This window comes from Carassius carassius, chromosome 18 (assembly GCF_963082965.1).
Source record: "Carassius carassius chromosome 18, fCarCar2.1, whole genome shotgun sequence".
NCBI lineage: Eukaryota > Metazoa > Chordata > Actinopteri > Cypriniformes > Cyprinidae > Carassius > Carassius carassius.
In genome coordinates, this window is record NC_081772.1 from 30740088 (window position 1) to 30753241 (window position 13154).

A 13154-nucleotide genomic window follows, 5' to 3' on the forward strand; every position below is an offset into this window, starting at 1 on the left:
GAAGCTTATCTATTATTCATTAGGTAAAATAAGCTTTGTAGTTCATTTGTTTTGCAGTAATGACAGAAAAAAATCTTAATTATCAAAAATATGCCAAAGTGGACTGTTGCTGTGAATGAATATGTGCGCATGAGGCACCAGCGCAATCAAACAGCTGAAACAGATGATACTCCATTTTTGGTAACACAGTAAAGGCATTATTTAAAACTGCAAAGTGTCAGCAGTTTGACAAATCGAGAATAATAGCTAAGAATTATTTCTAAATGCTGGACCATTCTCATTTCGCTCTGAAAATGGAACCTGAAGATTTTTTTTGTTTTTTTTTTTATTTATCTGTCACCTTATCACAGACCCAATTTTCCTACCAACGAAGAGAGCTATACCGGGGATTTATCTTCTGCTTTTGCCGGACCCGCGATCATTCCTACCCAGCCAAACACGGCCGTTGAGCACCATTAAGCGTCATCGCGACAGCTGCTCTCCCCGCCAAGCCACACGTCATGGCCAATAGGCCGTGCAAACTCCGAGCTCGCCTCGCTCGACACGACGATCGTGCCGTCCGAGACAGAGCTCTCCTCGAGCGCTGGATTGCAGCAGCAGGCATTCAACCAGCCTGGTCCACACCCCAGTTCTCACCACAGCAAGCCTTTCTCACTTCCCGCCGCGGCTCAGCCTTTCACCGCCGCTTTTCCGGCCAAGGCGCAGTTTGAGGCCACTTCCTCTAGCAGCGCAGACCGCGTGACGTAAACCAATACATTTTCAGGCGAAGACCCTAAAAGCAGGTTCGCGGCTAAAGTTTGTTAAACGACGTCATGACGCAGTTCCGTCTTCTTTTTCTTCTACTAACGTTTTATGGCGGTTTTGGCAAACCAGCGTAAAGGTGCATTACCACCACCTGCGGATCTGGAGTGTGGAGTGCGCATAGATTTGGAAGACAGACAGAAATGTAGTTCCGTCGGATGACGATGCCACTTTTAACCACGAAGCCAAGGCATTAGTTCCAGAGTCTTCATCCACACTGAAATGTCCAAGACATTACATTCGCCTTACCGCGCACGTTTAAACCTCACTGAAATGATACAGACATAAGTTCCATGATAGGTAAAAAAAATGCACTGAATGCACTGTAAGTCGCTTTGGATAAAAGCGTCTGCTAACTGCATAAATGTAATTTTAAATTTTTATTTCCATGCAAGTATTCTGGCCGGACCAATTTATTTAGGGACCTATTTCACCATTCACTGGTGTGATCACACAAAATTCATCTAAAACGCAACTGCCCTCGTGTTTTGACGCAGGATAGCATGCGTGAGTAAAATTTCTGTTGCCTTTTTAGGACCGTAATACGAAAAACAGGCAAGTAAATATCTTTAGAAACCACTTGGAAGCAAATAGCACATAACTGCTATTAACCCATTTGCTTGCAAGCATTGCCAACGGCCCCAGTTTATTATCGTTTCACTTTCACAGCACGTTAAACATCACTTTCTTACTTGATCTGGATAAACCGTGCATCAATTGAAAGTCTAAAGACTCTGGCTTCGATATTTGACCAATGTTTCGATAAAACATTATTTCAGTGACAGTTATTCAGTAATCGATGTCAGGAAAACGATTCTGATTCCTGAACGGTAAACTTCGAAGTGTCAGCTCGTGAACAAATGTTGATCATGTATCTAGTCAGAAAGAATCATGAGCAGAAACATTTTTATTTTGGGTATGTAATTTCTGTCTCCATGCCAAAAATGGGGGGTGACTGGTAAGGGGTTAACGTTACTGCTATAATCATGTCTTTCGGTACAATGTCTTACAAGACTATACATGCTTCATCGTTTCCAAAAGCCTCTGTTTCCACAGTCCATACTACAACGTGAAAACAGCCTTCCAAACTTATCCGCTCTGGAGAACATCTAAAAAGGCCGGAGGCCAAATGAGAGGAAAGATGCTTTTCCAACAGGAACATAATAATGTGGACAAGGCTTGAGGAATTGTCAAATCAGGCAACCAATTGCTAAGCTGGCAACACAGTAGGCTACCCATTCATTTTTAGCTTGCCCCATCAAATGTTACTAACCCTTTTTACTCTTCTGGCAGCCAACATCTACAGCAGCCGAAGCAAGCTCCGCAGGTGGCCCAAGCAGCTATCTCTCCTCCTCTTTTCATGCTCCCTTTTACTTCTCTGTTTTCCGCATCTCCCCACTGCTGCTGCAGTGTCTGCTCCCGCAGGAGCCTTTTCCGTATCTCCTCACTGCCGCAGCAGTGTCTGCTCCTGCAGGAGCCTTTCCTGTATCTCCTCACTGCAGTGTCTGCTCCCGCAGGAGCCTTTCCGGTGTCTCCTCACTGCCGCAGCAGTGTATGCTCCCGCAGGAGCCTTTCCCGTATCTCCTCACTGCCGCAGCAGCGTCTGCTCCTGCAGGAGCCTTTCCCATATCTCCCCACTGCCACAGCAGTGTCTGCTCCCGCAGGAGCCTTTCCCGTATATCTCCACTGCCGCAGCAGTGTCTGCTACCGCGCAAAAAAAATATATATATATAAATAAATAAATAAATAAAAAAAACAAATATCGACATCACCTCCACTTAAAAGGTATGCCATGCATCATAGGTTGCGCTGATAGTATCATGTATCGACGATAGCCAAGACGATATTAGGCTCATTCTCCAATCAACGTTTTTTATTATCATTATTAGGCGGCCTACCATATTTCGGCTATCAAACCGCTCCGTTATCCCATCTCAGCACTGCATTTCACGCTCGCCTGTGCTCTCAAAGGATGATGTGAGCCTGTAGGCGGCGATGAAGTCTCCATCCACAAATAGACATACATCGTTTGCAGATATATGGTATTCCATCGTACTTTAACAGGTAATCCGATACGTGCCATATTTTAAACGAGCTCTCACTAACGGAGTTTAATGCCACAGTTACGTTAGAACGCATCTCATTCTTGTTTCCGGGGCGGCGCGTCGGTCCCCTCATGAGGCACGTGGTCCGGAGCACATATGACTAAGGCATCAGTTCGACCAAACTCACTCCAAATATATGAACCTACCTGTTTTTGAATACCTTATATTTAAGGCGTTCATTTACGTCCATATTACCCAGATAGCAACATTGTGTCGGCCCAGATCCGGCCCACATCTGGCGCCCACATGCAGCGTGGAATGATGGCACTTGGGCGGACCACTCCTGTTTGCCAGATTTGAGCCACAAGCAGGTCATAGCAATACCACATGTCAGCCAAGAGTAAAGAAATTAACCAGAACTGGACCTTATCTGAGCCACAAAATCGGTTTATATATTAAATATGAATTTCAGCCTTAATAAGCCGTTAACAAGCAGAATAACTGAAGTAAAGAAAATAACAGAGAAAGAGATAAGCAGAAACACAAGAACTGACTTCAGCCACAACCTTAGATGAAATCAATTGAAGATAAAAGAAGACATTAAATCTCTGGAGATCTCACCAGAGGAGGATTAAACAACTCCACAAACTGCATTAACAGCTTCATTTATTACTAACCAGACTGACTTTATTTCTGTTGGACATCTACAAAAGTTTTATTGAGAATTAAGAAAGGTTTAATTCTAATGTGTGTCACCATAACAGTGATTAGCGTTTCCATTAGTTGGACTCCTAACTCTTATTTTATCTTTAGTCTTTTTTGGCTGCTGTGACAGTGTGTTTGTTAAACGCATTTGCGGCGTCAAAGAAAGCTAAAGAGAATTGAGGTCAGGTGATGCCAGTTATCGGTTGATGATTTTATAATCCTCATGAAACATGCTGATTTGTTAATTTTTTTTTTAATCTAACAATTGTTTCATTAATATATTCACATCACAAACCATGTGTTTCTCCAGCATGAGGTCAAGCAATATTACAACAATCAGTTAGAAGTTTTTAACGATTATAAAGAATTCAATCTATGATGCCACACACAGACATCAACAATCAGCACATGAATCTCAACAATGTTGACAATCAAATGTACCTTGCTGCAATGCATGCTGGGTATTAGCATAGTACAAAACTCCCAGCATGCATTGCTACATGAATAAATTATGCAGCTGAATTGTCCTATTATTATTTTTAATTCTAAATATTTGCTTATATTTTGTTTTTGTTGTGACAGTAGCTTTTCAGTGAAGTTCTGAATTGATCAGTTTATCTAAATATTTTTGATTGTCACCATTATTGAGATTCATGTGCTGATTGTTTATATCTGTGTGTGTCAGCATAAGTTAAGTTTTTTAAACTCATGTTTGTTAAAAGATTTTAACTGATTGTTATAATACTGCTGGATCTCATGCGGCAGAAACACAGGGTTTGTAATATGAATGTATTACTGGAACAACATATTTGTTCGATTAAAAAAAAACATCAATGAACTATTGTACTTCATGATGATTAAAAAAACCATCAACAGATAACAGCCGACACTTGATATCATGTCACTCTAGTTTTCTTTGAAGCTGCAAATGTGTTTAACAAACACACTGTCACAGCAGCCAAAAAAGACAAACTATATAATAAGAGTTAAGAGCCCAACTAATGGAAACACTAATCACTGTTATGGTGAAACACGTTAGTGTTAAACCTCTGTTAATTCTCAATAAAAAACTTTTGTAGATGTCTAACATAAATAAAGTCAATCTGGTTAGTAATAAGAGAAGCTGGTAGAGCTGTTTGTGGAGTTGTTTAATCCTCCTCTGCTGAGATCTTGAGAGATTTAATGTCTTCTTTTATCTTCAGTTGATTTCATCTAAGGTTGTGGCTGAAGTCAGTTGTAGTTCTTGTGTTTCTGCTCTTCTGTTTTTCTGTTCTCTTCTTTCCTTCAGTGATTCTGCTTCTTAACAGGCTTATTAAGGCTGAAATTACTTCATATTTAATACACACAGATTTTGTGGCTCAGATAAGGTCCAGTTCTGGTTAATTTCTTTACTCTTGGCTGACATATGGCATTGCTATGGCCTGCTTGTGGCTCAGTTCTGGCAAACAGGAGCGGTCCGCCCAAGTGCCATCAATCCACGCTGCATGTGGGCCAGATCATCTTTCCATGGGTGCCAGATGTGGGCCGGATCTGGGCCGACACAATGTTGCTATCTGGGTAGGGTTAAATCGTTGGACTTTAAATTAAATCTATTTTTTTTGCACCATTGACTGATTTTGCAGAACATTTAGACTGATAACTTCCGTGTGCAGATGCAAAAAAATAAATAAATAAAATAAATAAAAATTTGTCACAGGACAAGCGAGATGACAGTAGTGCCGACTACATGAACTAGCTGTTTTAAATATAGTATTTTATATTTAATGCCAGTTTATCAGTACGTCCGAAAGTATATTTTTCGATTATTGGTGATTCCATAGGCTCTTTTCCATGCACCTGCATGGTTAAAATGGCAAATAGTAAGCTCAGACAAGAATAAAGAATCTTTCTCTTACTCCACCCATGCACGATTACATCGTCGATATGTACCATCGATCTCACGTGCTGACAATATGACGATTTGACAATAACCACATCGCTGATTCATGGCACCTATTCGGGGTACACTGGCACAGGAAATCCAATTTATTTTTGCACGCTTAATTTCGAATACAATGACTGCACCAAGATTTTTCTGACTCGTTATCGGAAGCAACTTATTAAAGTAAGCCTCACAGCGTCTACCCTCGTAGACAACCATATCATCCATCGCGAGTATTAAACTCCTGTCAGATGCTGCAAGAGCTTTCCCGTTTTAGCAATCTTGGACTTTCCATCCGACCACCAGCGAAGCTTACCCGACTAATGCCCGATTAACCCGATTTAAAAAAAAATAAATAAAAAAAATCTTTCAGTCAGCGACACTTACCTATTGAACACCAATGAGTACATCGCAGCTAAAACAAATTTTCCCTCCAATGGCAAGACTTACCCATCGAATACCGCAAATTAAGCTTTTGCCAAACACCAACGGGTGCTTCGCAGATAAAACAATCTCAATTTTCCCTCTGATGGCCGGAGAGACCACCCATCCGGTGTCGCAAATTTAAAAAATAAATAAATAAATATTAAAAAAAAAAAGGTACGCTCCTGTCGGACGAAGGTAAGAGCCTCCTGGCTAGACAACCTTTTCCATCCTTCAGCCAGAGAGGTTTACCCGTTCGATTCCTGGATCTAAGCTCCTATCGGACGTCGATCAGAGCCTCCCGGCTAGACAACCTGACCCTTTCCATCCTTTGGCCAGCGAGGCTTACCCGTTCGATGCGAGTGCTCCCATCGGACGCTGGCGAGAGCCTCCTGGCCAGACAACCACTACCATTCCACGTGGTCTAGGTCGCAAAACCGATCTACCCAATAAGCAAGCCGTCCGATGCCGCAAGTACCAAACACACAAACAAACCCTCCTTCCATCCTACGGTCGTCGAGGCTTACCCGTCTCATGCCATGAGTAGCGAACTCCCATAAGATGTCGACGAGAGCCTCACGGCCACACAAACTTACATTTTCCATCCTATGGCCTGCGAGGCTTACCCAGTTGTTCCGGGAACAGGAAGTCCCTGTTGGATGCTGGCGAGAGCCTCCTGGCCAGAGCCTCCTGGCCACTTAATGTTACCTCTTCTGTCTCACATCCAGAGAGGCTTACCCGTTCGATGCGTGTGCTCCCTTCGGATGCCAGCAAGAGCTTCCCGGTTAGACAACCTTAACTTTTCCATTTCTATGGTCAGCGAGGCTTACCCGTTCGATGCGTGTGCTCTCTTCGGACGCCGGCAAGAGCCTCCTGGACAGACAACCTTTACCTTTCCACTCTACGGTCGGCGAGACTTAACCAGTTCGATGCGTGTGCTCCCTTCGGACGTCGGTAAGAGTCTATCGGCCACGCAACTTACCTTTCCATTTGACGGTAGGCAAGGCTTAACCGTCCGACGCTATGAGTCTCGACCTCTCGTCAAATCCTGCAAAAAAAAACCCTCTCAGCTATCCTCACATCTTTTAACCCCGCCTGGCGAGGCTTACCCGTTTGATGTTCTGAGTATGATGCCCCATCGCATGCCGCGAGAGTCCTCCCAGTCGGGTTTTCCTTTCCACTCTCCCCGTCCGGCGAGGCTTACCCGTCTGACCCGGTCGGGTCTATACTTGCCGGTCGGGTCTCATCCATCCGATGCCGTGAGTCGGGATCTCCCTTCGGATGTCGCCAGAGTCCTCCTTGTCAGCCAGCCCAAAGCATTTTATCTGCCAAACCGAGAGGACCCAGACGTCCGTCATCCTGAGTCTCAATCTCCTGTCAGAGGCTTCATGGGCCCTCTCGGTTAGCATTAGGCCCTTCGCCCACTGAATAGCAGGGGCTATCAGCCAGTATGGCCTGTACGCCGACACCGTGACCTATTCCGGTCGAGGCAACTACCGACCGGGCGCCCACAGGGCCTACTCTTCCAAGTCGCTCCCACCAGAGTACGTAGGCCCTTCCGGCCTGCCAACGAGACAACTTCTCAGAAAATCAAAATCAGCCCCCGCCAGTACTCTATGCTATTTTTGCGGGGGCATTCTTTAAACTGGGGGCTGTCCTCTTGTACATTTGCTTTTTGGGGGGTACTCTAGGTTCGGGCCATTCCCGAGCTCGGAACCCTTCCCCGGACAGCATGCCAAATACGCATACCATACCTCAGCTAATTATATGTAAGTGTGAACTAGTGAAATTATGTTTTTATTAACAAGATTCGGGAGGAGCGCGTCAAATACCTAGCCTAATCGACACAGGTGGACCATAATCAAGTAATCAATCCCATAGTATAAATATCGTTGACTTACCTCTATCCATTGACGGTTTATCAGCATACCTCCTCCACCCCATCTCCTCACTTTGAGTTCACTTTATGAATAGACAGGGAAGTGGGGGTACTCAAGGTTCGGGTCATTCCCGAGCTCGGAGCCCTTCCCCGGACAGCACGCCAAATACGCATACCATACCTCAGCTAATTATATGTAAGCGTGAACTAGTGAATTGGTCAACATTTCAGGCACGGAATAAAACCTGAGTCGTGTAATCCGTTTTTTTTTTTTTTTTGTTTGTGTTCCAAGTTTAATTTGACCCAGTTTCCTCTGTTCCCATTTTCTCTCTACTCATTTATTTCCATTGTTGCTCATATTGTTCTCACCTGTTCTGATTCTGTTAATCATCTATTTAAGCCCTCAGTTTTAGTTCGTTCCATGTCTGGTATTGTTTGTATGTTTCAGTTGTTGTTATTTGTAGTTTCTCCTAAATATTCCCATTGTTAGTTTGTTCTCCTGCATTGTGTGCTTGATCCTGCACAGCACGTCACAGATGCATGCAAGGCACAATACCTTTTTATCATCTCTCTCACTCTCTCTCAATGTATAGTTAATCCTGAAGTTAAGCAATCTTGAGACAATTGACTTAAACCAATCCTTTCTCACTCCATATACTGTATGCTGGCACAGGACAATAACTAAAGCCTCTTTTACACATAAATTCTGGAAAATACACGGATAATATGTCCCGGGATTTTTCCCAGGATCGTTTGACTGTGGTTCATTCACACTACCATTGCTTTTCTGGAATCTGTGTGTGTGTGTTCAAACCTTCACACACATTCTGTAAAGACACGTGACATTACAACATGTAATGTAACTCATTCTGTTTAACCTGGCGATTGATCACAACTTCAGCACGGATAGTGAGGAACTCCCTCATCTCTGCTTCATTACAGTTTGCACATATGTTTCATTGTGAACGTTGGTCTGCCGTTAAAACAACCGGTAAAAGAGTTGCATGATAACGTGCGTCATCACTACGACACACCCTTTACGAAGCTGGTTCTGGCTTTTGTTTGCACAGAGCTTGTTCCGGGACTGAACCCGGCAATGTTACTAGGTCCCCACCCAGAATCAATACTGGAATCAATCTTGGGACATGTTTGCGTTCACACAGAAGGCACTCTGGCAATTTTCGGGGACCAACATGCATGTGAAACGGCCTTAAAGTAACTAAAAGGAAAGGACTAAATGGAGGGGTAGTTCTTTAACAAAGAGGATGCACTTGTTTGTTATCAAGACCTGAATATAAAGTGTAGTTTTACATGACCATGACACAAATTATATATGAAAAAAATCATTATATTCACCAGTATATTGCACAATAAAACCGTTATCTTTGAATACTTTGTGTGTTCTGCCACTGTATTCTTCTTGTATAATGTGGTCTTAAAACAGTTTTACTGTTATTGTAAAATAATAAAATCATGAAATTAGTAATGCCCGTGGAAGTGGCTGTTAAGCTTTCATTGCTTAAAAAATAAAGATGGCATTTAAAGCACAGTGTTGTTTTTTATTGTCTTTAGAATCAGACGCAGCAGCACCAGCAGACAGCTGCACAGACGCAGACACAAATGCAGACACAACAGGCTCCAACACAGCAGAGCTCAGCGCAGACAAATGGCACATCAGGCACTGCAGGGGCCAACACGGGCACCTCCATACAGCATGGACAGGAACAGGGGCCACCCAACAAAAAACCTCGCACCTCAGGAACCAGTGTTCTTCAAACAGACTACCAGGTAAGAGAAGCACCTCAAGGGGACATTCCTTGTTCAGATTCATTGGATTCATTCAAAATACCTAATTTATTAATTCATGATAACTGATTGATTAATTTGAATTTACAAAAAAATGGCATGTTAAACAAACCTAACATTTTACCATCCTTCAGAAATCATTCTTATTTACTGATTTGATGCTCAAAACACGTTTCTTATAGTGAATGTTGAAAACCATTGTGCTACATATTTTTGTGGAAACTAAGATAATTCTTCAAAATAAGAATTTATTAGAAATTGAAATATTTTCTAAAAGTATAAATGTCTTTTGAATCAATGTGTCCTTGTTTAATAAAAGTATTAATTTCTTTAAAAAAAATAATCGTATTTTCCCCAAACTTTTGATCATTAGTTTACATGTCGTAACTGATAAGCAGTCTAACTGTGTAAGGAAATGCACATTTTGACCTTTTTTTCTTTTTTTTTACTGTACCAATTGTTTATGGACTATTGAATTTAGGAATGGACCACTGTGGACAAATGAGCATCCTGTCTTTATCAGATGGACTCGATGCTTTAAAGATGAAATTAAGGCTTGCAAAATAATACTCTAGAAAACTCTGAATTCACTGCAAGCTGAGATAAAATGTGCCGCGGCAATGGCAGAACTGGGCCACAAGATAAAAACGCTTTGCTCAGTATCCCTCAGGAATACAAACTAATGCGAGCGGAGCCTAGACATTGTGACTCATCACATTGAGCTGTATCACTAAACAATGAGACAATAACGCAAAACCAGAATATGCCCATGAGTGTTAGAATCCAAACATGGAGGCACACATTCTATTGGGGCTGCTCGACTCAATACAGTGCTATCTGCAGGATCTGATAGTCCTTAAAATAGTGTCTGAAATGGCTAAGTGCTTGAGCTCGCAACAGAAGCTTTCAAAAGGTTTATACCCTTCTTAAAATTGTCTGCAAGCTCGAGCTGTGAACCCCGCAATCCTAATCCTAGTGCCTCGGCAGCAGCGTTACCTGAATCACGGGATGCAGATGCTTGTCCCTCATCTTTTGAGAAGCGGGACGAAAACGAATGGAACATTCTCATTGGAAACTCTCAGACAAGCATAGCCCTTGAGCACCAAACCCGCAAGCTCCTAACCAAGACACATGACACAAAATACTAGTGTGAATGGGGAGCATTTTGAAATGAAAGCACCCCTTTCAAACCAGATTAATGTAGAAGAACTCTTAGATGGAGGGTTAGCACCAGATTTTACCCAAAGTGATGAAACCTTGCTTTAAGGCAGAGTTACCATTACTTTAGCAGTGTTCCTCCACATTACAGTGCAAAACATATCACATGTGAAACCGTGTGGTGGTAGAATTTTGCAGCTGAATGCTTAGAAACAGACATCACTGAATCATCATTGAACTGACTTTAGCTAAGAAAAATACTCTGTTATTGTCGTTTTGTATTTTTGACAAACTATTTTACTGTTTAACACTGTAAAGCTGCTTTGACAATCTGTATTGTATAAAGCGCTATACAAATAAAGTTAACTGGACTTGACATTTTGAGCCACATATCACTTTGTTATGATCAGATTTTCATCTGGTAACTGCTGTGACGAGTCAGAAGCGTTTGGATCCATTTGCAGCTTTAATTTAGAATAGTTAGAGAATACAGGGTCAAATACCACAACAGAACAGCAGGGGCTAGGACAGAGGCAGAGTCGAATACCAGGCGAGAGATCTTGGCAGGCGGCTAGCAAACAAAGTTCAGGTGAAACAATCCAAGGTCGGGGCAGGCAGTGAGCAATCAGAGCAAAAGGAATGGTCCAAGATCAAGTATACAGAAAGCAAACACAGGTAAAATGCTCAGAAATGACAGCTAGGCAAATCAAGACTTTGCAAAGAGTCTGTGTGTGTGAGTGGCTTATATGGGAAATGGAGTCCAACTGGGAATGGTTAATATTTAGGAGACTTTTCCCTCTTGTGGTGCAGAGGAGGTGGTATGGGAGCCTCCTCTGTAAGAGTAACCCAGTGCAATTTAAATAGTTCTATATCCCAACATACCTTGACATTAAAACCTGTCACGTCTTTCCCTTTTTTGCTCTTGCTCATGAAATAGTACTTAATTTCAACATTTTTACTTTCCCCATTAAGTCCCATGCAATGCTACTAAAAATATTAATACGTTTTATAAGTATGCACTAATAAATTACTTACAAATAATTTCCAAATTAGTTTATAAACTGTAGTTAATGCATTAATAGACTATACAATTGAGTTCTTCATTCATTGTCACTTTAATTAACAAATGTTTTATTGTTCAATTAGCTCATATGTAAAGTGCCACAAATTCCAATATCTGTGTGTGTGTGTGTGTTTGTCCTTAATGTATTTGTAAACATTTTAAGGGACAGTGAATATGAATGCAGTTAATGTTCAATAAAGTTTGGTTTAAAGCACTTTTAAAACACAATTACTGACATTTTCCCTTTTTCAGTGACCTAATCTAAAGTGAGAGCTTACTTCTTATTACCAAATAACAATTTCTTTACTATGAGCTAAGTAAATATTAAAAGTTTTGTTAATTACAGTGACAATGTATTATCTACAGTTTATCAGCTATGGATTAACTATGAATATAATTTAATATTTTGTTAATGATTTGTGAGTACACTGCTTGGTCGTGCAAAATGCTTAATTTTTTAATAATTAAAAAATAATAATTTTTCACCCTTTTTCTCCTTTCTTCATTGCAGCACTCCAGCTCACGGCTTGGATACCAGAGCAACGTCCAAGGCTCCACCCAGTCGCAAAGCACTATGGGATACTCGTCCTCATCTCAGCACTCTCATCAGTCTCATCGATACTGATACTCAAAAACATACATAAGCACTTAAAATAAATATTAACCACAAGCATAAAACCAGGCAAGTCAGTGTTGTCATTCAAATAAATTGCTGGGTCGGTCCTGTAATATTGCCCCAATATAAACATAAAATCCAAGTTTATTCCCTTACAAAGCCTCCTGTACCCACAATTCTCAGAAAATGCTACTCCAACCAAAGCACAACTTTACAATCTCTTTCTTTCAATCAGAGCTCCTCTGAAGAACAAGAGCCAAAATCATCAATCTAAATGTTGTTTTCCTCAAGCTCTCAACAGTTTTTCAAAACATTAAAACATCCACCAGCTCCAAAATCAACAATATCTAAAGGTCTGCTGACTGTTTAGCATCTTACTCTAGCTTACTCATTTTTATTTTGACAACTGTTAGACCAAAACTGTCTCAAAATGATCAGCCAAATGCTGTTCGGGTCATAGCTACAGATAGAAGTGACATGAGTATTGTTACAATGGCTCATAAAGCTGTTTCCCACTGACTGACACCATAAACATTTCATTTCATCAGGGCTATCATAGCTACCAAATCTCACCCTCTTCCAGTGTTCCAGTGAGAAGTAATCTGGTCTATCCTTACTGATGCATGACTTGACACAGATGTGACGTACAGTCATGAGGAAAAGGATTTTGGACCAGTGAGTTGTGAGGTTGCATTGATAGGACACAAGGTTCCAGTTCATGGAATAATTATACCCTA

General features: G+C 41.5%; 1 protein-coding gene across 1 annotated transcript in view; it reads left to right on the forward strand.

The window, feature by feature from the left end:
• cdk19 (cyclin dependent kinase 19) overlaps positions 1 to 12479 on the forward strand; it is a 92270-nt gene extending 79791 nt beyond the window's left edge. Inside the window, exons 12-13 of the mRNA XM_059499190.1 lie at positions 9347 to 9562; positions 12313 to 12479. Coding sequence (XP_059355173.1) covers positions 9347 to 9562; positions 12313 to 12426 — 330 coding nt within the window. The 3' untranslated portion in view covers positions 12427 to 12479. The remainder of the gene's footprint in view (positions 1 to 9346; positions 9563 to 12312) is intronic.
• The last annotated feature ends 675 nt before the right edge of the window (positions 12480 to 13154 follow it).